The sequence below is a fragment of the Emys orbicularis genome, chromosome 8 (assembly GCF_028017835.1).
Source record: "Emys orbicularis isolate rEmyOrb1 chromosome 8, rEmyOrb1.hap1, whole genome shotgun sequence".
NCBI classification, from domain to species: domain Eukaryota; kingdom Metazoa; phylum Chordata; order Testudines; family Emydidae; genus Emys; species Emys orbicularis.
Genome location: NC_088690.1, coordinates 90,631,474 through 90,656,652, shown reverse-complemented (window position 1 = coordinate 90,656,652; position 25,179 = coordinate 90,631,474). Strand labels below are relative to the sequence as shown.

The following is a 25,179-nucleotide window of genomic DNA, read 5'->3' as shown; positions in this document are numbered from 1 at the left end:
CAGATTTAGTCCATTTTATTTACAGTTTTTGTACATTTCAGAGCATTACACAATTACATATTCTCATTTTCTGACCTGCAAACAGATACCTTAAAACGGAAATATTAAAAAAAATATGAAGTTAGATACATCCAAAATGCAACAATTACACATCTGACAATTCACAAAGTGTAATTTACCAGGACGTATCCTAAGAATTTAGGAACAACCAGTCAGAAGAAAATCTGACTAGTTTCAGCAATCAATTATTTACACATTCAAACAAAACCTCTCTTGCTCTAAACTCCCAGACAAGTGGCCTGGAAGATTTTTCAGTGGAAGAAAGACAGGAAGTTATGATTCACACCTATGCAGCATTAACAGCCCTTGATTCCAAAATACTGAGTAACATTTCAGCTTTGCCTTTGGGCAAGAGGCATCCCCTCAGCTTGTCAGACCCTGAAGTGTGGTACTTGTGCCCCTGTGTGCATAGAAAGGCTGAGTGTTTGGGGAAAAAGTGGTCACCAAGACCCCATTTAATCTGGCCTTTAAACTCTGTTTAAAGGGGTTAGTTAAATTGGTTTCTAACATAATTTAAACTGGCCATGTGGATGAAACCAAGCATGTTTTTAAACATGGTTTGAACTCACTTTGGCCCCATTCACACCGACCAGCTATATGTACAGAAGCTACTTAATGCAGAAGTGTTGAAACAAGGTTTAAAGGCCAACGTAAACAGGGCTTAAGTTTTTACACTTCCCCTGGTGGGCCACCCAGGTCACAGCTATTAATTACTTCCATCCCTTGTTTACCCTTTGCCATATAGTGACTAGATACATACCGGCTAGAAACTACTAAAAATTCCCTGCAAATAAACTGCCCTTCAGCTGAGGCTATGGCTCCTATGCATGGGAGGAGTTTTTAATTTAAAAAAAGATTTTCATTTGAAAAATACTGACGTTCTCACTTTAGATTAATTTTGATTGCATGTTCAATTTGTTTAGTTTAACTTTTAAGAAACAGCTACAAATCAGAACAATTTTAGTATAAAAAGAGCAGCCAACTGAGTGCAACGTTTTGAATTGGCCAAGTCCTTCATGGTAGCTCTCTAACTAGGCTATAAATTTTGTGGAGCCTCCAAATTCTTGCCTACCTTACTTTCCACGTTCACGTTTCAAACTGTGTCAGCAGGGCCCGAACTTCGGGAGTCAGCTGCTTAGCAGCCTTAGCTGCCTCTGTGATGGCCTTGCGGTAAAGGCCCTTTCTCTTCTTATTAAAGCGCGACTGAAAGTTTTCTAAAAAGGGGGACAGTTGTGAAAGAGCAAGAAAAGATGTTGTTGGGGACCCAAACCACGAAATGCGGGCCTCCTGTCGAACTAAAAGGCCATTATCTTTCCGGCTCACAGTTATAGTAAGAATACGGGCTGGCCACCAAGGGAAGCCATAAATCTTGGCCCAAACAATGTCCCCTACACATATGGTCCTGCCATCTGGTGTGACACATTTAGAGACGTTTTTGGAAAAGACTTTCATTTTCAAGGAATTACTGAGCTTTTTCTCTTCCTTTGAAGAGGAGGAGGAGGAGGAAGGTGCATGCATGCTGCCTGGAGGAAAATCAAAGCTTTCAGTAGAACTACACTCAGAGTTGGTGGATTTCAAATCATCTGTGCTATCACTACTACACACTGATGCACTGGAAGAGTCAGATTTCTTTTGATTAAGGGTCATGTAAACTGTTATATTGCTTTTGCTGCCTCTCTTGCCCAATGTCTGGTGTTCATCCTGATCAACAGTTACATGCACTTCACTTGTGTCCTGAACCTCACTGCTGGCCTCTTCAGGGCCTTCTGAGGGGCTCTGATTTTCTGAAGGGGCCTCACCTGCTGAGCGGGTGGAGGAGCAGCGAGACTGGGGCTTAGTTGCCATCTTGCCACTCTGTATTTTCTCAAGTCCTGTCTTGAGAGAGGAGTCATTTTCTTCATTCCGGTACCTTTGTGGTTTTAAACGCAATCGGGGTGGGAGGGAACCTGAGCTGGTGTTCTGAAGACGTCGTGTAAAATGGACCTTTGAATGTGCATTTTTGGAAGTGGAAGTTACACTCTGTTTCTTTTGTGCCTTCTCTTTGGCCATTTTCAAAACTTCCCGAGCTTTTGCATGATCCATGTTTTTGCTCTGGAGAACTTTTTTAGTATTTAACTGAGCTTTCGAAGTGTTTGCTTGAGCAGAAACTTTAACTACTTTGCTTCTGCTGTGGGCAATATTTGAAACTTTGACCACAGCATTTCTTTTCTGGCTTTCATTTTGGCTTTTTCCATCTACTTTATGGTCAGTTTTAAGTTTTTTATTCACAGTAGTTACACTCTCATTTCTTCGCTTTTTATGATCCTCATATTTTAAGCAGTCACTTGCATTACCACTTTTTTTAATTTCTTTTTTTTCTGCAACAACACTGTTTTTACATTTGTCACATAAGACCTGCCTGGGTCGTAATTTGATAGCATTCATAATAGAAGTGGGTTCCTCCCTGTACATTTTCCGCTTGGGTCGCTTAATTTTTCGGGGCGGAGGCTGAGGTATTGATTGGTTATACGTGTCCCTGATAAACAAAGGAGGAGGATATGGCGCTCCCTCATGGAAGAGGGGAGGTGGTTTAGAAGTCCATAGGCTTTTAGCGAGGCTAGGTTCTGATGGCTGAATGGGAGAAGAGTCATCAGGGACTGCACCACTGGCTTCACACTTCACCTGTGTCTCATCTTGGAATGGTTTACTTTGGAGCTGCATGGCTTCAGGTTTATCCTTGTATTCCCTTTTAGGAAATATGGTCACAGGGATTCCATGGGGTCCAAACCTTAAAGGGAAAAAAAAAAGATAATTTTAAGTGTCCTCATTTTTTACTACACTGAAACAGATATTTTTAAGAGGTCCCTGCTAAGGAATTGCTATTTTTAAGACATTTTAGCTATTTATCCAGAGTCTAAGAATGTAGTTTTATTTTTCCTCAAAACAAGACACTGGACCTATACGTTTAACAATATATAGTTAGTATAAGTCACTGAACACAGGCTCCAGACTCATGAACAAGTCTTAAACAGTAGTACCAATTTCTGCAGTAGCTACAGTTTAAGTGGTTGCTACAAGTGGCCCTAAACACACATTACTGTAGTCTAGTCTCAAGATCTCACTAATGGAAACAGGATCTACTTTGTAGTTCTGCAGAAAATGAATGCTGAGAGATAACTAATTCCAAAAGAGAGTGGATTTATTACCTCCCAAGAAAGTCAGCACAAATTAAATTGCATGCTAATCCAATCGAGGCACAGAATTCCTAGAAGTCTTTTGAGCAATACAAAAATATTTAGAACATTTTTTGAGAGTTATCAAAGCAGATTCAGTATGTTTTAAAAGTATTCAATATATACATGCTAGTACCTGTTATAATGGATAAAATAAAATGTAAGTGATAGCAAACTTCGTTCTTCATACACAAGTAGTTTTCCTTAAGAACAGTACGTGATCATTTGATGCATTACGTACAGTCTGAGACAGTATGCCAAGTGACTTTGGGTCTATTCTGGCAAAGATATCCTTGTTACTTCAATACACTTGGTACAAATATGCTCTCCCTTCTCTTCCCCCACCTCACAGCATGTCTTATGCCATTCTATTTCTCCCAGCTAGCCCTACCCAAGTTTTAAGACTTATACTGCAGCTACAACTGTTTTCGTGGAGTATGTGCAGCAGACTCAAATATTTAATTCTAATCCAATGGAAAAGAAATCCCTGAAATAGCAGTAGGCATTGGCTCAATTTTGACTGGGCACCTGTCTTCACTGCCTTATTAGCTTAAGGTATAACTCGAGTTTTGCCCCTAACTTGATTCAGATTCACACACACGATCTCTAGCTCAAGTTAAGTGGTATTTTAAACTCAAGGTAGCTAGACCAGGGGTCTCAAACTCAAATGACCGCGAGGGCCACATGAGGACTAGTACATTGGCCCGAGGGCCGCATTACTGACACCTCCCCCCTCGGCCCCACCCCCACTCCACCCCTTCCATGAGGCCCCGCCCCTACCCCGCTTCTTCCCACCCCTTCCATGCCCCCATTCCAACCCCTTCCCCGAAATCCCCACCCCAACTCCGCCCCCTCCCTGCCCCCAGGGGGTGCAGGAGGGGAGTGGGGTGTGGCGGGGGCTCAGGGCAGGGAATTGGGGTGTGGGGTGCAAGAGGGATGCGGGGTGCAGCAGGGGGCTCAGGGTGCAAGGTGCAGCAGGAGGCTCAGGGTGCGGGGTATGGTAGGGGGCTCAGGGCGGTGGGTTGGGGTGCAGGAGGGGCGCGGGGTGCGGCAGGGGGCTCAGGGCAGGGGGTTCGGCTGCAGGAGGGGTTCAGGGGGCGGGCTCTGGCCTGGCGTGCACCAGAGGCAGGGCAGGCTCCCTGCCTGCCTGCCCTGCCCCCGCACCGCTCTGGGAAGCGGTTGGAACCTGGGGGAGGAGGAGAACAGGGGTCTGTGTGTTGCTGTTACTTCAGGCACCACCCCCAGCAGCTCCCATTGGCCGGGAATAGGGAACCACGGCCAATGGGAGCTGCTGGGGGCGCTGCCCGAAGCAAGAGCAACACACAGACCCCTGAGCTAGACCATTAGGGATATGGTTTGAAGCTTAAGTGCTACTGAGGTTCACATGAGCTAATAATGCAGTGGGGATCAACAGATAGTTACAACTCACTAGTTGCTAACCAACCACTCTGAGTACATTAACTTGAGCTAACCACTGCTGTTCAGACAAGCCCATAGATAAGAGGCTGTCATGCAGCATGCATTAGTGTTGGCTGTACCATTCTTTCTTTTCAACATGAACTAAGTGCATAATTGCAGTATATGAAGTTAGGTACTTATATACTAGTGTCACTTACCAATACAGCTTAACTAAATGCAAGTATGCTGCTCTATTATGAAACAGGGCGTTGTATGTGCTAGAAGATTCTTTACACTGTCAACAAGTCTTTACTGATTTACTTTAATGCATACTGATTAAATGTGGTAAAAAAAAGTTAGAGGTTATAAACAAAGCAATCTTCAGAAAAGCTGAAATGAATATGCTGCATCCAAACTGACATGGGCCATTATTCCTCCCAGTTGTAGACCATATATAATTTTGCAGAGGAAGAGCAACCTCAATGGAGTTTGGTTTCCACAAAAGTGCTGAAAGGAAACATCCGAAAACTTACAGAAAACTAACATATTGACATAGTCATGACTGTTACCTACACACCAGCTACTGTTCTGTTCATCTGACCTTTGAGCTATAAGGGAAGAGAACAAGAATAGTATGTGTTAACAGTTTAAGCACTACAGTGCACCTCTACACATGCTAGTGTGTATTGTTCTTCCCTTCCCCACAAAATAAACTAGCTTCCCTTTGAAATTCAGTTCAGGAGGCTCTACCTACTTAATATCTAAAGTTTACACTCCTCCATTAATTCAGAAGAACACTGTTCATTTTAACTATTTCTCTGATGTATTACTGAAAGCTTCAGACATTGTATTATGTATACACTCAGAAAAGAACAAATACCTCTACAGTTATTTGGAGAAAGTACACCTGGCATAAATCCACTGGGGACTCATTTTTGAAAATCTGAGATTGTAACTGCCTTAAAGGTCCACCAAATGGACCATTATGTTTATCAGGTCAAAGAATACTTACATTACACAAGTAGCACTCTGGTCTTGTTGAGGCTCAGAGGTAATTTATTCACAGGAAAGTTAAATTTTAGGAAAGTATTTACAGTATCAGCTAACTATTAAATTCACAATACTTAAAATGCAATGTTTTTGACTGCATTACATAGTCACTGTTATCAAGAAACTTTAAATTTCTTCCATACTGATAAGGAAGATCTGTATCCACTTTTTGATCAGTTAGATTAAGGTATCAGAACTTGGAAAATGCATACAATAGACATCCCAAGAAGTAAACCTACCAGACAAGATATGGCAGTACATTAGCTGCCATGCACTAAGGCCCTACAATTTAAAAGGACAAGAGAGCTGTACTCTTGATAATGGTAACTAAAAACCCTAGATACGCTTTCCATTTAATTATTTTTCTTAAAGATAATGGGTTTTTCCCCTACATTTTCCAATGTTTTCTCTTTTTACACCTCTTTCCCTACATTATTGTAAAGGACTGGGGCCTGTCTTATAGCCCTCTCTTCCAGCTGGACCCAGGCTTGCTCTGGCTGAGCCAGCACTCTCCCTGTGAACCTTCCCTGGACTCTAGGAGAAGGTCATTTCCAACAGGGTCAGTTCTTGCAGTTTCTTTTATTTTATTTCAAGTTTCCTCAACAAAACAAGATCAAAACTTCTAAGTCTGTCCCCCAAGCCTGTAAGGTCCTCAGCCCAGAAGTTCCTGACTTTTACCTCAGAGCCTTTGTGATAACAGGGTTTTCCAGTCTCCCTTCTGTCCATTTTGTTTCTGGGCGCAGTTCCTCCCAACAGTAGCTCCAGCCTCTACTGGCTGCCCCCCCCCTTTTTTTAAGGACCAGCCCATTAAGTTTCAGGTCTTCTCCCAAGTGTGGCAGCTGGGGTTAATCAGTCAGCCAGCTACTGGCCTCTCACACCAGCAGAATACCATCCTTTTACTATAGTCACAATTATGCTCTTTACCACCTCTCCTATATTTTGTCTCTTCTGTTTCTACCCCTCCCCCCCCCACAAAAATTACCTGCCTATTCTTAAAAGCCTACTTTTCTATCTTATCTATTCAATTCTTCCCTCTCTCAGTTACATCCACTCATTCCACATCTACCCACCCCTTCATACATGGGTTTCTGATAAGTGTCAGCCCCAAAGAGCTACCAGACCAGACTGAGATGGGGGGCTACATTGTCAAGCGGCAATATCCAGACAGGAAAGTACCACAATGTAGCCATTTTACACTCCACCTTTCCCTTCTCCCCACCCCCCAGATCCTGGGTCCAGTTCTATATTTTTCCTAGTCTCTAGTTTAGAGAGACTTCTGTCTACTGCCTCAGTGAGCCAATAACCCAGCCATTTTTCCTAAAGAGGACAACAGTAGTTTGATTAGATGATATTGGGTTATTATTAAGATGTTCTTTCCCCAAACAAAAACAATAAAGGACAGCAAATTCATTTAGGAACTAACTATATTCTGTTGTGTTGCAGGGTTTCACTCCCCATCTGCCATTAAACATATTTTTAAAAAACTCCACTTCCCACCCAGTTCTACTTACCTCCAATTCCAAGCAGACAGTTTGGAAACCTCCCCAATAGCTAGTTTTGAGGGTGGGTTTCTCTGCTCTTAGGTTTTTTGTTTTTGTTTGTTTATTTGTTTCAGGGAAGTATTGCAGAACCATGGTAAATAACAGTGAGAACTGGCTTTTAAGTCCCATCACATTAACAGAGGTCAGTCAAGTTTATATAAAGATGTGAATTCCATATACAGCTCAAACTTAGACAATTTGTAACAAATAAGAAGCTCACCTAATGATTTCAATCACACTTGTACGACCTTGTTGAAAGAGGGACAAAATCAGAAGCCACAATCTAAGGTCAGCTTTACGCTCAGTAACCTCTCTTATTTTGGTCATCAAGTGCTTACTGGAAAGTGTTCTATTTGCTATGGTATAAATCTAGCAACCAGAAACAATTTTAAAATCACTTTACATAGTATAAGATTTTCAAAACAGGGATGGTGCTTTTTTTTTTTTTTTTTTTTTTTTGTTTGTTTTAAGACTACATAACACCTAGTCCACTGTGGATGCTGCAAAAACAAGTAGTAATGATGCTCAACCGTTCCTACTTAACAAATCCTATTGTCTTCCCTCTCAAAGTTCTGTGAAACTTAGGGGCTAGTGAAGCACAGGACCCATGGGACAGTTCTTGGAAGCATTTAAATTAAGATACATACCAATTTAAGAGTACATTGTATTAACTCACTGTGAAGTTGGGTTCTTCATTATAAAATGCAGTGCTTATAATGGATGTACCAGGAACTGTCATTGCATAGTTTGCTGTAACTTTCTACTGTCAGAACTGGTTTACAGTACAGTAACTCCTCACTTAAAGTCGTCCCGGTTAACGTTGTTTCGTTGCTGATCAATTAGGGAACATGCTCTTTTAAAGTTGTGCAATGCTCCCTTATAATGTTGTTTGGCAGCCGCCTGCTTTGTCCACTGCTTGCAGGAAGAGCAGCCCGTTGGAGCTAGCTGGTGGGGGCTTGGAACCAGGGTGGACCGGCAGCGCCCCTATCAGCTCTCTGCTCCCTTAAGTTCCCTGTGTGGCAGCCGCTCAGCAGACGATCAATTGCTGGCAGTTCAGCTGTCCCTCCCCCACTGCCATGTGCTGCTCCCTGCCCTCTGCCTTGGAGATGCTCCCGGGAGCCTCCTGCTTACTGTGCAGGGGAGGTGGAGAGCGGGGCTAATGTCAGGGTGTACCCCTCCCCCATGGTCCTGCACCCCACTTATCCTATCTCCATGGGGGGAGAGGAGGGAGACAGGATAGGGCTCAGGATGGAGGGAACTTCCTGGGAGCAGCTGCTGTCTCAACTTGCTGATCTACTTAACAAGGCAGTATACTTAGAGTGGGGTCAGCGTACTTAAAGGGGCAATGCACATCTCTCTCTCTCACACACACACAGGGTGTGTCTCTCTGTCTCTGTCTGCCATGCTGTCTCCCCCTCCCTACATTTGTGCTGCCTTGTAGAGTGTGAGGCTACACTAACAACAATGGGCTAACCCTTGAGGACTCAGCCAAAAGCTAGTTCATCATTTAGCAGTAAGGCATTCCCTGGGAAATATCCCACCCTCTGACTTCTCAACCAAGCTTCACAATCATCATCGCTGTGTACAGTATTAAATTGTTTGTTTAAAACTTACACACACACACACACACACACACACAAAAGTCTTTTCCAGGGAAAAAAATTTCACCAGACAACCTAACCCCCCCTCCCATTTACATTAAATCTTATGGGGAAATTGGATTCACTTAACATTGTTTCACTTAAAGTTGCATTTTTCAGGAACATAACTACAACGTTAAGCGAGGAGTTACTGTATTTTAACATTAATCAAGACTTCCCCCAATGTTTTCAAACATGGGATAAGACAATACCACTGTAGAGTCCACACTTCTAGTACAAAGAGTTCACTGGAGCCTAAATTTGGCCCTGTATGACTTGAAAGATGAAGCTCCTAAATCAGGTTCGGTACAGCCAGTTTTCCCCAACAGCTAGATGGGTGCTGGCTTCTTACTTGGACACTGCCCCACAGCAATGGGCTACCTTCCATCTCTTGTATCTCTCTGTCATTAATAGGTTTAATTTGTTGGTTATTATTAGGCATCTAGTAAAGTTCCTGAGTCTATGTCTGGATGCATGGGTGGGGAGAGCGTGTGGGTGGGAGAAAGGAAGAGATTGACAGGGTAAGTTAGAAAAGAGAATTGAAGTGGAAAGGTTTGGGAAGGAGAGAACTAGAAGAAGAGAGTAGGGGTGATAGAGAAAGGAAGGAAGGAAGGAAGGAAGGAAGGAAAACACTGAAGACGACAAACAGTATTTCTTTCCTATTGCATGAGGGGGGAAAAAAAGAGGGGGCAGAAAAAAACAGAAAGGGAGCAGATCTAACAAAGCCAAAGGAAACAGTAAGGGTGATTACTCAAGTAACTTGCCAAATATTATTCAGTTTTCACTAATTTATCAGATGAAATACCACAATGTACTGAATAAAAAATAAAAATCAAGCCCCATCTCTATTTCTGTAGTCACTCACTATTTACAAAACCTCAAAAAGGTGTTCTGCTAAGTGTTTTTGTTCCACTCTCAGTTTCTTTGTATTATATAGACTAGATGTTTCAAATGAACAACAGAGCAAATGGTTTTAAATTTTGATAGAATTTCTACATGTTTACAAGTTCTAAAAGAAAGTGTTTTGGTTAACTGGTATTAGCAAAGGTGAAGAAGGACCACAAGAAAAATGCCACTATAAAAATTCAAAGATGAAAAGCGCATCACCACTCTTCAGATTAATCTTGACATCATGAGTCACCTTTACTGGCCTATGTTCTGAACTGAAGTACATCCTGTAAGTCTAAAAGGTTTGTAATGAATGCCATCTTTTAAAACAACCAAAACCAATTATGCAACATAAGTTAGGCCTGTTTAACCATTCAGTTTGAAATAAATGCAAAGTGGCAAACACTGCAAGTGATATCTTCAATTTGTCCTCATATCCAAATACAATGGTAAAGCTAAGCAAGAGCATTCCATGCACAAAGAACCGGTCTCAGGTACAATATTACTTTTTATTAAACAGAATGACATCCCTTGAAGTTACCACCACAGTTTCTATGATCTGCTAAATACAAAAATAAAATTTATTCTTGATGCATGACTCCAGTCATGAGTGATTTATATTGTTCATAGGACAATGTAATCTATAGCTTTTCATTCATTTTGATGTAATTACACAACCTACAACTACACCCTAAGTCCTCATCTGCAAAGCAGGAAAGATCTTGTGCTAGAGCCTCTTCTGTAACTAAGGGCACGTCTTCACTACCCGCTGAATCGGCGGGTAGCAATCGATCTATTGGGGATCGACTTATCGCGTCTAGTGAAGACGCGATAAAATCGATCCCCGATGGCTCTTCCGTCGACTCCGGAAATCCACCGCGGCAAGAGGCAGAAGCGGAGTCGACGGCGGCGCGGCAGCAGTCGACTCGCCGCCGTCCTCACAGCCAGGTAAGTCGACCTAAAATACGCCACTTCAGCTACACTATTCACGTAGCTGAAGTGGCGTATCTTAGGTCGACCCCCCCCCGTAGTGTAGACCTAGCCTGAGCTGTGCTTGGCACAGGACTGGAGGAGGGCAGGGCAAAAGGTAGTTTAAGAGTACTTAACCCAGGTACTAGCCCAGGTCTGGCATAATTCAGAGCAGACCTGTAGCTGCTCTAATTTACAAATGGCTGCATATGAGCCTCCAAGATGTGTTCCAGGCCTTTGTCAAAAAAAACCCACCCATATCAGGAAGGGGTTGATGTAGAAAATGCTATGCCAGTTTTTGCCACCAACCAAGGAATTCCCCTCAGAGGGCTAGTTAACCTGGCTTTCCTGAGGCTTTGTGACACAGTAGGAATCAGGACCTGTCCCCTTGTTTCAGAAATATATAGCTGAGGGAAGACTTTACTATTCCTATTAACATTTTATAGTAATGCACTGCCACATTTAAGTAATGAGCTTGACATATCAGTCAGAGGTCATTTCAGCCTCTGAGATAACAAACTGGGTGCATGAGCATTAATGCTGTTAGGGATTTTATGTGCTTAGGATATGAGGGAATGGCTAGAAGAAGTGTTAAAAACAGAATAAATGAAGAAAGATTTAGCAATCCCAGAGAAGAGTGAAGAATGATTCAAACATGAAGTAGCAGAAGTAGGGCACAGCCAGACTACCTGTACCAAAATAAGGAAACTTTCTGGAGCATGATCAGCCTTACTTTTAAAACAAAGACCATTTCTGATACTACCAAATTTACCACATCACTAAATTTTTGAAGTCATCACTGGTCAAGTACTTCATAAGGTTTTTGTGCAAGTCCTGTGAGCTACGAGAATTAATGAATATTCAGAGCTAATTATGTGGTCCTCTGTAATTATGTATAGACTAGTTAAGTGACATCAGTAAAACCAAAAGCTGCAGAAGCTTCTCTCATAAATGTTGATAAACTGATATAACTAGAAAAAAGCAAAATCTACATAAATTTAAGTTCTCTGAAGGGTAGCGAGGAGAAAATAATTATGTATACTTTCAGAATTCTGTTCTCAAGTGGCGTGAGCTACCACAAGAACGTGAAATATTTGAGTCTTTGCCTGTATGTGAATTAAGTCAAGACTAAAGCAAGAAATGTGAGTACACGTTATAAACGTTCTTCTACGCTTATGAGCCTATTTAGGAATTATCTGTAGTGTTCTTTAGTCTAAACATATGCACACAAGCATTTAAACAATGCATGATGGCATGGAGGTTTACTTTAATGGGTAGGACTTAAGTGAACCCTTCCTGCACTTGCAAACTACATGGGGGAGGAGGGGAGTGAAAGAGGAAAAAAGCTTTTCTAGCAAACTAACAAAACCTCCTGCAGAGAAAAGCCAACTAGGATAGTTTTAAATCTAACAATTGAACGTGAGCCATGTTTCTTCAGTCTCTTGAAAAGACTTAGGATTTCATGGTGTCTGGGCATAACTCTTATGAGAATGCATGATCACTAATCTAAATCAGCACAGGAAGTTGATATTTCAGGAAAGAATCAGATTTGATTTAATACATCATTTACAAGGAGTCCACTGACCTCTGATGTGTTATCACTGACAGTCAGCCTACAATAGTCTGATTATAAATTAAAATATTCTCTCAATTTTTTTTTTTTTTTGTTATTCATACCCAGTATAGTATTCCTTATGTGTATTCTGCAGAAGCCAAGACAGGAATCATTTGGTTTAAGGTTCAAACATTTTGTAGTATGTTGGCTACATTTATTAAAATATTTAGCACCACTTAATTCTGAGCATCTTTGTTTCATGCATCATCTACCTAATTGAAATATTTTACTCAGAATTTGAAGGAATTAGTTTAATAATAAAGCTCCAATCTGACTGTTTATGCACATGAGTATTCAATAGCTATATTGGTTATATATTATGTAAGCTACTTAACACCAAGCACAGTATCCTGAACATGGGTATCCAGAACATACCCCTAATATTTCACTATTATTCTGCTTAGTGTAGAATTTAAGAGTCTACCTAAATATATACTAAGTATCCACCGGGACACCAGTAGGTAGCCACAGAAGCTGAATTATTGTCTCAATAGTTTATTTCCCTCCAGAGTAATATGGCACCAGAGTTCACAGTTCAGAAAATGCAGTATTTCATTTAGTCAAAGTTCCAGAACAACGGCTTGCATCTCCAATTTGAGTTACTTCCATTTCTGTAGAAACAGCACATAGTAAGTGGCCAATGCCTTTTACCACCCCAAACGTTGCTTATTAGGATCTGCCAGTAGTAATAATTATGCATGTCCCACGCAGCCAGTGTTGGACTGATGGACTCTACATATAAACAGAATACTTATGGGATAATATATTTCACTTACATGTAAATGACAGTCACAAGTCTTTATTTGGTATAACTTCTGAGCACGTAAACATCTTCCAACTGAAGTCAAAGATTTCTACAGTTAAATATTGAGTTGAGTGTTTTAATGAAGTTACATCAGGAATTAACAGTTACACCTATCAGAGAAACTAGATCAATATCAAATAGGGCTTTTTGAAGGCCCAGATTGAGCTTCACGTAGCACACTGAGTTTGAGAAAACACTGTACTGCTTGCAGCTGCATGCTTCTAGCTCCCCTTACGTACAGAGGAATCCGTTTTTTTCACTGCATCTTTCCCACCCACAGAGGACCCTGTGGGTCTGCGGCTGCAAACAGCGAGGTGCAAACACACTGATCACCAATAGAAAATATTGATGTAGAAGTTGTATTACTTAGAGTGCAACCCTGAAGCTAGAAACCCCTCTTTGAAATAGGGGGAACCACACGGGCAGCACTCCCCACTATAGCTTCATGAAACCACATTCAGTATAGACACCCAGGGCCATCTCCTGAGAAGTCTGAAGGATCTGTGTATGGGGCAGGTCCAAACCCCTGATTTTTCCATAAAGGTAGGAATGTAGCCCCTCCCCTCTCCTCCTGGAAGAATTGGAAGGAAGCTCCATGTAAAGTTTTCTGCAGCTTCATCTCCACATCAGCATGTCTAGATAACCAGGTTACACTGAGGTAAAAAATACATGCCAATTTTGAAATGGGTTTTTATTTTTAAACTTTAACCTGGATACTAAGTACAGCTTTTTTCTTTTGTCATGACAGTGCTAGGGACTCTGGGTTGATCTAAACAATTTTCATACCTATAAACTCAAGTTCTTTTTAAATTGGTTTTGTTAAAACTGTGCAATCCCTTTTTAGTAGACATTCTTTAATTAATTTCAAAGTTCAACAAGCACGTTGCACTGATTACAGTCATTCAATCAATAAAGAATCACTGATGTATATGCTCAGCCTTCATTTCACCTCAGTGTAGTTTGTCTGGGAATTTCCTTTTTAATTAAAATATCTAACACTAAACCAGAAAGTCAAAAAGTACTATCATGCAATATTTCAAACAATCTAAAGATTAATGTCAACTGAAGTCTTTTTCAATTTTAACTTTTAGCACCATATTTAGTTGTGCTCCAAAGTGACATAAAGCAGTCAGAACATACCAGGTTGTACACCCAAGTTTCCCCTCCACCCTCCTGTCCCCACATTCCCTCAAGTGAAGGGAAGCCAAGTTGCCCTCAGAAAACATGGTGGCATCCTATGCTGTCAGAAGGCGGAGAACACTACTGTAAGAAGCAGATAGATGCACTGGCCATATATTCTAAGATCAGTCCAACTGAGAACAACAGAAGATGGCAGACATTTTAAAATAGGGCATTTCTTTGTGGAGTTCTCTGTAGTCTGCACTGGAAACTTTTGCCAGCACAGGAGTGTCAGTTAGTGGTGTGATTTCTTTGTAAACCAGCTGAAGCCCTAGTGCAGATGTAGTTATAAAGTTTATTTTGCTTTATTTAGTATAGCTATCCCAGCAAAATTTAAGTGTAGATGGGATCTTATTCAGCCTCTCTTTTATGAAGAGGAAAAATGAACAATCTTAATATATTATTTCTTTCAAACATAGTCTATGTACAAGATTCCAGTGAAGTTTTTTACTCTAAGGGAAGCTTGAAGAGTCCGCATTTATTCCATTATTAAAATGAATTTGTCATCAGGAACAATAAAGAGGTCTGACAGGATACACAATATCTTAAGAGACTCATTTTAAAATTCATTTTAATTTGATTAATGGATTTACTTAAATTTCCAAAAATATTGCTCTATACTTGGAGGAAGTGCTAGGCTTTTGGGAAGAATATGCTGTAATTTTCATACATAAGAGAATCTATACTTTAACTGAAAAACTCAATCCAACTACAACTGACACCTCCATAATTCTTTTTAATTATCTGCATTACACTAGCACCTAAGAGCCCATAATTATGGACAAAGAAAAAGCAGACACTACAGAGATATTTGACATTTTGTGGCTGTTTCCTAAACAGCTTGTCCTACCTGGCTTTTTCACAAGTCCAAAGAACAACTGCGTTTCCCTACTTTTTAGTCACCAGAAAGAGATTGTGACTCCTAAGCTATGGCTACACTAGAAAGCTTACAGAGGCACATCTCCACCAATGCAGCTGTGCCACTGTAAGCTCTCTGCATAGCTGCTCTAAGCTGATGGCTCCCATCAGCTTAATTATTCCAGCCCCAGGAAGCAGCGGTAGCTATGTCGGCTCTCCCAGCAACAGCAACACCAGCGCTTAAGTCAGCATAAGTTATGTCGCTCAAGGGAATGGCTAATTCATGCCCGAGTGACATAATTTATATCGACTTAAACTTTAGTGTAGCCATAGCCTTAGTGACATGGTGCAGATTAGGCAAGGAAGGAAGGAGAAACAATATTAGAGTCAAAAGATAGGCAGAAGTTGGTCTCCCCCCCCAATTTTTGTGACTGAATATTAACTTTGTAAACTTCAGTAGTTCCATAAAACCTAAAGACAATATCAACCTGCACCGTGGTTCCTTCCCAAAACCAAAATGTAAGCAGTTCATGACAACCTGGGATTTGGACATTTTTTCAGTATTCTTGTATTTTTTAATAGAAGCTACATTGGTTTAAGGAAGCTGACTGGAGAAAATTCTTTACCCTTTCAGGGACAGTCAGGTAAAAAAATATCTAAAGACAGTTTACCTATATCATTACCACAACCTTAGATTCTCAGAACGGAAAGATTCAAGTTTAATCTTATTTTTCACTTTTGCTTGGTGTTAAAAGTGAAGACAGACTAATCAATTTCACTTTCCAAAGCTCATGCTTTAATCAACACCAAGCTGCCATGTTTGAGCTGTAAACACTGAGAAAATGTGTTTACATCGAACAATCTTTGGACCAACTGTGACAGTTCACATAACCTCACTGGGATCTACAAATTCTTTCTACATATGGAAGTAGAAGTTCTATGTGAGCAGAAGCAACATAAGCTTCTAACCACTTCAGAAGTATCATTGGGAGAGAGCACCATAACAAAGCAACAAATAATAATTTTACAAAAAGAGTTGAAGATTTATAAAGTTCAGTTAAGCCAACTGGATAAGTTAAAAGCAGAGTTGTCATGTAAAAATCATTTTAATTACCATTTTGTTCCAACCAAAACCCAATTTTCATATAACTTTGTCTGCCAATATGTCAGACTGCTAGAGATTAATGCTCTCTCCTCTGAAGTCTGGTATCTCATGCTTTCAAATGGCAGAAGACTTTGGTTTCTAGCTCTCATGGTTGTTCTTTCTAGAGCTGCTATGATGAAATTCAAAAAGGGGGAAAAAAAACCCTGCACGTCAGAATTGTGATTTTTAAGGTTCAGTACATCATGATATACCAGGGCTAGAAACAAAATCTTTCTGTTGTTAAACTAAGAATTCTGTGATTGTTCACAAGAAAATAGAACTTAAAAAAAAAACAGACACGGTGAAGTCTTAAGACTCAGCCCAATGTAGTTTTAAATCCTGGAATAGCATTCCAACAGGATGAAAAGCACTCTCACACCACCTCTTAAGATTTAGAAGTGCTATACTTCCTAATGTCTGCTTCCTCCAGGTGCAGAGTGAGCCTTGCAGCAATTCTGAGCCAGCAGGTGGCATTAATGTATCAGAAACCAATATAGCTGCATGCAGTGTCATAAAACCCTCAGAATACAGTGCATGCATAGAAACACATTAATTTAAAAGGAGATTGTGTCTAACAATTTTTGCAGATGGCAACGGATATTACTATAATTAAAATGTTAGAGAAAATATCTCTATCCAAGTTCACCATGTGCATGATCAACTTCTGTTTTGATAGTCAGCTGCACTTCCCATCTCATGCATTAAGATGATACCACCACTTATGCACTAGGAAGGAGCTCTCAAGCATTACCTTCCTGAGACGATGCAAGAGGAGCTTAAAGGTAATAGCAGCAGCACTACTAGAATTAAAATCAGCAGCAGGCAGGCGTGTGGGAGTGTAAGCAGGAGGAGAGTGGGCTCAGTGATGCTTGTTCTTGAATTTCCCAAAAGACATTTCAGAACTTCAGCTTAGGTACAAAAACTCCCTTTAATAAAAATATAAGAACTAGGTCCTGGGTATGAAGAATGTTTAATTGGAATTATCTAGGGCAGTGTTTCCCAAACTTGGGCCGCCGCTTGTGTAGGGAAAGCCCCTGGCAGGCGGGCCGGTTTGTTTACCTGCCGCATCCGCAGGTCCGGCCAATCGCGGCTCCCACTGGCCACGGTTTGCTGCTCCAGGCCAATGGGAGCTGCTGGAAGAAGCGCAGGCTGAGGGATGTACTGGCCGCCCTTCCTGCAGCCCCCATTGGCCTGGAGCAGTGAACCGCGGCCAGTGGGAGCCGCGATCGGCCAGACCTGCGGACGCGGCAGGTAAACAAACCGTCTCGGCCCGCCAGGGGCTTTCCCTAAACAAGCAGCGCCCCAAGTTTGGGAAACACTGATCTAGGGAATTGGACTGGGACCCAGAAGACCCAGGTTGAATTCCCAGATCAACATCTGACCTCCTATGTGACCATGGGGAAGCTGCTAAATTTCTTTGTGCCTCAGATCCCCATTTGTAAAAGTGGGTATAATACATCCTTATCTCACAGGGATATCGTGTGGATAAAATTCATTAGTGATTAGGGCACTTGCACTACAGTGATGAGGGCCATAAATACTTAAATAGGACATTATTTTTAAAGGGGGTACTCCAACAGAAAAAATGTTGATATTTGTCAATTAAAAATGTAATTGACAATGTTCCTTTATATATACACTGTTGACCTCATTTAAAACTCTGCTGGAATAAATACAAAGGCTAGCATTTCATTTCAGCAGCAGAAATAGAAGTAGTAGAGGTTCAGAGAAAAACAACAGAATCGGTTGAAGGCATTTTGGCTGTGCTTACATCCCACAATATAGGAGTGACAGCACTAAAATTCAGAGGGGCAATAAACTTGCCTGCATGAAATGCATATATTTTTTACACACAAGTTAACCTTCAAAGTCATTGCCATACAATAATGAGGCAAACAGCAGTCTCATTTCCATTTGCTAGAATACAAGTGCTATTAATCCTCATTCTTCAGAGCATAAGGTGATTTCCTCCACCCATAGTTCACTGTGGGTAGGGTGAGTTAGAACCTATAACCAAAGGTGTTGGTAACCATTTAAAAAACAAACAAACAAACAAAGAGTGGACTAGGTTAGATTTTTTTATCCTTACCAAAAATTTACTTGACTTGCATAGGAACCGATAAGTTTAAGATTTCTAGAAGAAGCAGATTTGGAGGCGGTGGCCATGTCTGCACTGGAGAAGTTTAGAAAAATTTCCACAAATTCAGATGAACTGGTGGGAGCAAAGTTCCAATGGCCATATTTTTTTCTATATTAGGATTCCCACCCTTTCAAGTGAACCCATGTTAGAACTTGTGGGGCTTTTGGTTTGGTTTTTCCCCAGTGTAATTATTCCTATAAAAAGCTGCAACATTCAGTAAACAGACACTCCCAAAAGAGAGTTACGGTTAGTCAAAACTTGTATACACCTCTACCTCGATATAACGCTGTCCTCAGGAGCCAAAAAAAATCTTACCGCATTATAGGTGAAACCACGTTATATTGAACTTGCTTTGATCCACCGGAGTGCGCAGCCCCCCCCCCGGAGCACTGCTTTACCGCGTTATATCCGAATTCGTGTTATATTGGGTCGCGTTATATCGAGGTAGCGGTGTACTATTGATGTTTTTAAACAAGACCTGCTACAGGAATTATACATCTCATAAAGACAAATGAAGAGACCATCATAGTTTTCTGATATTGACAGCACTATCCTAAGGCAGTAACAGGCCATCAAAGCATAAAAATCTAGATAAGCTAATGCAGCAAAACAAAAATAGCACAGAAGTTGAGTTTATCTTAAAAAAATGTGTTTAACACTTAAGTGCTGAAATATTCTATAGTTAAAACGTGCCTAGTACATTTCTAAAGTTAACTTACTACTTTATTCTTCTTTTGGGGATTTGAGTCCAGATCTCACTTGCCAGTTCACATACACTGGTATCACTAGCAAAACATTGCAGAGCCTGTATGTAAGGAAGTCCAATTCTCACCCTAGGCCCGCCCCCAAACTTTGATTTAAAAAAAGAGTCCAAACTGTATCTTCCACATCCACGTGAAGAGGGACCATCCATGAAGTCCAGGATGCACATGGACAGAGGGACAGACACAGAAGATGCATCATTCCCTCATCAGCCCATAAGAAAAGGTAATACAACCCTTAGCTGTACTACCTTTTCCACAAAGCCCTGTGATGAGGAATGCTTCCCCCTAACTTTAACAAATGGTTTGGGGCAATCTTGGAAGCATGGAGATATCCCATCTCCTAGAACTGGAAGGGACCTTGAAAGGTCATCGAGTCCAGCCCCCTGCCTTCACTAGCAGGACCAAGTACTGATTTTTCCCCAGATCCCCAAGTGGCCCCCTCAAGGATTGAACTCACAACCCTGGGTTTAGCAGGCCAATGCTCAAACCACTGAGCTATCCCCCCCCCCCAAAGCATGGATCCACTGAAGCCACACTACCAAGGAATCAAGGAGCCCCTCCTCATCTGTGTGGAGCCATAGTGCTTCTATGCAGATGGCCCTGTGCCTCAAAGGGATATTGGAAATCCACATGTTGGAGGACCCTCAGAGGTGAGACAATTTTTGTACCCAGAAACCACAGGCATTTATATCTGAGAGAATACACTGGGTCAAATGTAAGTGTTTAATAAGATGCAGGTAATTTTTGTTTGTTTGTTTTTTCAGGAGGGGAAAGAAATCAGGATTTTCCTTACTCATACATACAGGATCCAGAGTCATTTAATGGCAAGTGATTTGACACCCACATAGTGCAAGTGACTGAACAGAGTGAGAGCCAGCAACTCTGAGGGTCTGGATTTCAGATCTACAAAAGAATTGAATTAAAAAATAAGTTAACTAGATGGGTAACTGAATGTGCCCGTCACTGGTTTGGGGCTTTTCAGTATTTCATGCTAAAAATGTACACAATTAAAGATCAGCCTCAAATCAATTTAATAAAATATGAAAGTGCCTTTAGACTTTTCAAACTATAGATGGTTAAATTCTGAGTTGTGGAATTAGCTTCCATGATTTTTAAGATGTTTCTAACATCTTAAATCATCTTCATTGAACTTAGAAAAGGCCATACACCTCTCTAAATATCTGCCCCAAAAAACAAGCTGACCCCAAAGCAAAAATGCTCAAAGCCATTGGCCCCATTTCTAAAGGAAGCACTAAGAGCAGAGAGACTACAAAGGTAAATAATTCCTTAAAATTCATACAGGTTCTCTATGTCACAACCACTATCTTGGATTAGTGGAGTTTAAGAACATTTGCAAATTCCGTTTTGCAAGATTTATGGTTTTTCTTTTTGCACTTCACTTAGAACAGGCAATGAAAATAGCCTAGTCAATGTCACTTTGTTCTGTACTTGCTTAATGCTGAAGTATTAGACTACAAACACTGAAGAAAGGGGAGGGAGGGGAAGAGATATTTATATCCTTAAATACTTTCCTTAGAATTTTCTGGGCAATTTTTACTCCCATCAAGTTGTGCAAGTTTCCCCAAAATGTTGGGCTTGAACTAACAAAACTGTCTCTTCAGGCCCAGATTTACTAGGTGGATATTGGTTACTTGAAGAGAAAGCCCCTCCCCATACACAAGGAGAATTATACTAGTAAACCCTTCAGGGCGTCAAGAACCTTCAATTTGAAGATTGCTGTAATCCAAAAGGTGTCAGTGGGCTTTTAAAGGATAATATGATGTGACTTGGTCAATGCAAGCTGTAAGTTAGAGATGAGCACCCAAAACAGAACTCTGGATCTGAAGACCCCTATGATTTGGGGAGGCTCAGGCCAATGCTCTGCGTTCAAGCTCATGACTGTTACCAGGACGGTGGGATTAGGAAGGCCCAAGATGAATCCTAACTGAGTTAGAGGGAAATGACCATGTGCTCTTCCTGCCTCTCTCATATTTTCTAATTCCCACAAGGCAACAACTCTTATTATTTAAAACAGCAGCACAAAACGGGGGGTGGGAGGTTTGTTGGTCAGTGACCAGCTTTTATCCTATTTTTATTACTTAAAAGGAAAGGGCCTCTCCCTTACCTTTAACCCAGTAGTAGGCCAGAGGACCAGAGAGCGTGCGTGGCAGCGGCAGAGGCTACATCGCATCAGAACTGGCGATCGGAGAAGGTGCTGTTAGGCATTGTCTCAATGCAACGAGGCTGCGGGGGCATCGTTCCTACCCATCATGGCACGGCCTGGGGCTTAGCCTGCGATAAGGGCCGGGTTCTTTAGATAGGGAGTAATTAACACGGGGCAGTTCCTCCTCCCTCACACAACGGGATAGAGCTAAAGGGGTAAATCGGCTCCAAGCACCCCGCCTCCATCACCAGGAAGGATGGAGGGCCAAGGACTACTTCTGTACAGAGCCCGAGTCCCCTACACTCCATCTCTCAAGGGGGAGGGAAGGAGGCGGCTGACGGAAAGCTGCGGAGCCCGGGCCCGCTCTCACCCTTTGCGGAAGTCCCTGAGGGCCTCGGGGTCAGGCCCGGGGATCTCCCCCGGCCGGGAGGAGCTGTTCTCCAGCGGCATCTCACCTTTTGGAGAGGTCCATGAGGACCCCGGAGAAGAGCTTCTCCCCCAGCCGAAACGACACCACCAGCGCGTCCTCGATGATGTGGTCCAGGGTGACCCGCACCTCCGAGCCAGGCAGCAGCGGAGCCTCCGCCTCCCCCCCGGCCGGGGCCACCGGGGAGCCGGCAGCCGGGGGCTCTGGCTTTACAGCGGCAGCATCAGCAGCATCCGGCTCCTCCTCCTCCGGCCGGCACGGCTCCTCCCCGGGCTCCGGCTCCACGGGGCCCCCAGCAGCCGGCGGGCAGGGCTGCGGCTCCTCCTCGGGAAGTTCAGGGTGCCCAGCAGGCTGCGGCGCCTCCTCGGGCTCCGGGCTGGGCGCTTCTCTAGGCTCGGACTGGGGCAAACCCAGCTCCGGTTCCTCCGGCTCCGTCCTCTCAGGTTCCGGCTCCTGGGTCCTAGCCGGGCTCCGGGCAAGCTCTACGGGCGGCGGCGGCTCCTCGGCCTCCCCCGGAGCGGGCTTTCCCCCGTCGGCCTCGTCCCCATCAGGCACGGCCGACTCCACGGCCTCGCTGACAGCGGGGAGGGGGTCTGCGCCGGCCTCGCTGCCCGGGATGGGCTCCATCTCGGGCTCAGCTTCGCCGGCTCCCCCGTCGCCCGGCACCGCTGCAGTCGCCGCCGCCTCCGCAGCCATGGCCGCCATTTTCTCTGCTCCTTCGCCGCCGCCTCCCTCCAGCAGCGGGATCGATAACCGCGGCCTTCTCCGCCCGCCTGGGAGGCAGAGCCCGCCCATTGCGCTCATCATTGACATCTCATTGGAGGCTACGGCACGATTCTAAGCTCCTATTGGAGATTGGGAAAGTCCATCAAGCCGAATAGAAACTTCTCATTGGCCATTAGAGACTTCATTCATTCAGGGGTCGGGAAGAGGAAGAAGGGGCTGAGTTTAATACCTCTAAAGATCAAAGGGGCCTACTCAGGAGGCAGTTGTGCCTTCCTATTGGCGCAGAGAAGACTCTCCTCCCCCTTCAGCCCTCTGAGAGGCTGTTAATTGGTGCAGAGTTACATCCATCAAACTGAGATGGGACGCTTTAGGCCTGGGGTTCAGTGTAACCTCAGGGAGGTTCCTGTTTGAGTGGGAGGGGGGGCAAGGGCACAGAGGTGGGAGGTTAACTCACTTGCAATGAGAGGGTAGTATCCTCATATTCAAGACTAGGAGCTTATTGGGACAGAGACTGTGTCTTCCTGTCCATACAGCACCTAGCACCTTGGTGTCCTGATTCTGACTCAGGTGTTGCTTCAGCACAAATAATATGATCTCACCATCTCTAGTTTCAAGACACCCACGTTGGGGGAGTGAGCAGGACCCATTGCAAAAGGGACCAAAGATGGAGAGAAATGGGAAAAGAGAAGGAAAAAATATTGAAAGTCAATAAAGGGTGGCCAAATCAGAAAGAAAATTGTCTGGAAGAAAGAGGATTTTAAGGGGAAGAGGGGAGTGAACTATACCATTTTCTAAAAGGGATAAAAATAGACACTAAACGAGATTGAAGAAAAGACTCAGGGTATCAAAGGAGAAGTGGAGAATAGGGAGAGAAGGGAGAAAAAAGCAAATGACACTTGTATATTTTACAGTTTGGCTCATATGGTACTTTGAATCAACACTAGCCTTTTCTTCCCAAAACTATGAAAATTTTCCCAGTTTTGGTCATTCCTCCCCAGATTCAAACCCCTTGGGATGCTATAAATCGGCCACCATTATATATTTTGGAAAGTTGACATGGATGTGGAAGGATGAAGTAGAGGAGATAGATGGACAGCCAAAGGGCAGAAGGAGAAGATCTGTGAAAGAAAGACAGAAAACAAGGGGAAGAGCTAGACCAGAGATGCTTAGCATGAATGTAATTTGTAGGCCTTAATCCCCACCAATGCAATTATAGGGGATAAACTATTGGCAGAGAGTGAAATTTGTGGACGAGTAATGACCTGAATCTCTAATGTTTTGAGGTTTTTTTTTAAATACATAGTTATCCTTTCTGAAGGATTCTAAAGAGGTTTATAGCATCACTGAAATGTAGCCACCTCTCTGTTGGAAGGCAGTAATTAGGCAGGCAACTAACATAAAGCAATGACGGTGAGGAAGTAGTGAAATTTTGGCAAAGGATACCGGAGCAAATCCCTCTGCAGTTTCAAAGCCTAGTTGTGTACACTGCCTTTAATCTTTCCACACTGGGAAAATTGAATGTCATGCAGTTATAGCAGTACAGTAATGCAAGTAATAATAATAATCTTTCTTATAAAACCTTATAAACCGGGGTAGGCAACCTATGGCATGCGTTCCGAAGGCGGCATGCGAGCTGATTTTCAGTGGCACTCACGCTGCCCAGGCCCTGGCCACTGGTCCAGGGGGGCTCTGCATTTTAATTTAATTTTAAATGAAGCTTCTTAAATATTTTAAAAACCTTATTTACTTTACATACAACAATAGTTACATATTATAGACTTATAGAAAGAGACCTTCTAAAAACGTTAAAATGTATTACTGGCACGCAAAACCTTAAATTAGAATGAATAAATGAAGACTCAGCACACCACTTCTGAAAGGTTGCCGACCCCCGTTATAAACCAAGAGCTGGGTTTGAAGCCTCCCATCACAGCAGAAGGGGCTGGAGAGATCTGTATGTAAACAGAACCTGATCCTGCAAATGCCAAACATAATGCATACTAGTACTACCACATACATAGTCCCATTGTAGTCCCAAGGACCAGGGGCCTGATTCACCAACCCAGTGCTATCCATCATGTGTAGTGACTTGCACAAATGCAAGGAAGGCATAAAACACCATTCTGATTTGATAATGCTTTATGCTCACTTTGCACTGGTGTAACTGACTGTACAAGCTGCAGGGCAACAGTGAATTAGGTCCTAATGCTTGCAGCATCAGCCTCATATAGTTTGTAAAGGGCTTATGTGTACATACATTTCTAGAGACAGAAAATGCCTTAGAAATGTAGCTCCTGAGTTAAATGAAATTTTAAAATATAAAATAGTTGAATAGCTCAGTATTATACAATCTACCATGTTCTTAGGTAATCTACTGTTTGAAGGGATGTGTGGTTGGAATAGAATATGTGTTTGTGGGGAGGTTAGTACTACAGAGTAGCATATTGAATTGCAGTGTTTATTCTCCATCATCCCTGGATCTTTGTCAGTCTCTGTCAGGGAGAAACAGCAGATGGACTCATAGCTGTATGATTTGTGGCTAAAAACAAAACCAAGTCGATTTGGGGGTTTTCCAGAACTACCCAACATTAATATTAAT

General features: G+C 42.5%; 1 protein-coding gene across 4 annotated transcripts; it reads right to left on the bottom strand.

The window, feature by feature from the left end:
- Positions 1-22,574, bottom strand: PWWP2A (PWWP domain containing 2A). 4 transcript variants are annotated; one of them, XM_065409033.1, is made up of 3 exons: positions 22,155-22,559; positions 21,883-22,055; positions 1-2,827 (listed from the first exon to the last, which is right to left on the bottom strand). In XM_065409033.1, exons 1-3 carry the CDS (start codon positions 22,557-22,559, stop codon positions 1,147-1,149), a joined length of 2,259 nt encoding a protein of 752 aa, XP_065265105.1. In that variant the 3' UTR covers positions 1-1,146. The 4 variants fall into 4 exon arrangements, with proteins under 4 accessions (XP_065265105.1, XP_065265104.1, XP_065265107.1 ...); XM_065409032.1 differs by having other exon boundaries at positions 21,883-22,574; XM_065409035.1 differs by lacking the exons at positions 21,883-22,055; positions 22,155-22,559 and adding an exon at positions 21,389-21,715.
- Between the last annotated feature and the right edge of the window lie 2,605 nt (positions 22,575-25,179).

Coding starts and splice junctions, on each gene's coding strand:
- PWWP2A (XM_065409032.1), bottom strand. CDS start 22,559: ATGGCGGCCATGGCTGCGGAGGCGGCGGCGACTGCAGCGGTGCCGGGC. Junction 2,828..21,882: donor CTCATGGACCTCTCCAAAAG/GTGAGATGCCGC, acceptor TTTCCCTTTAAG/GTTTGGACCCCATGGAATCC.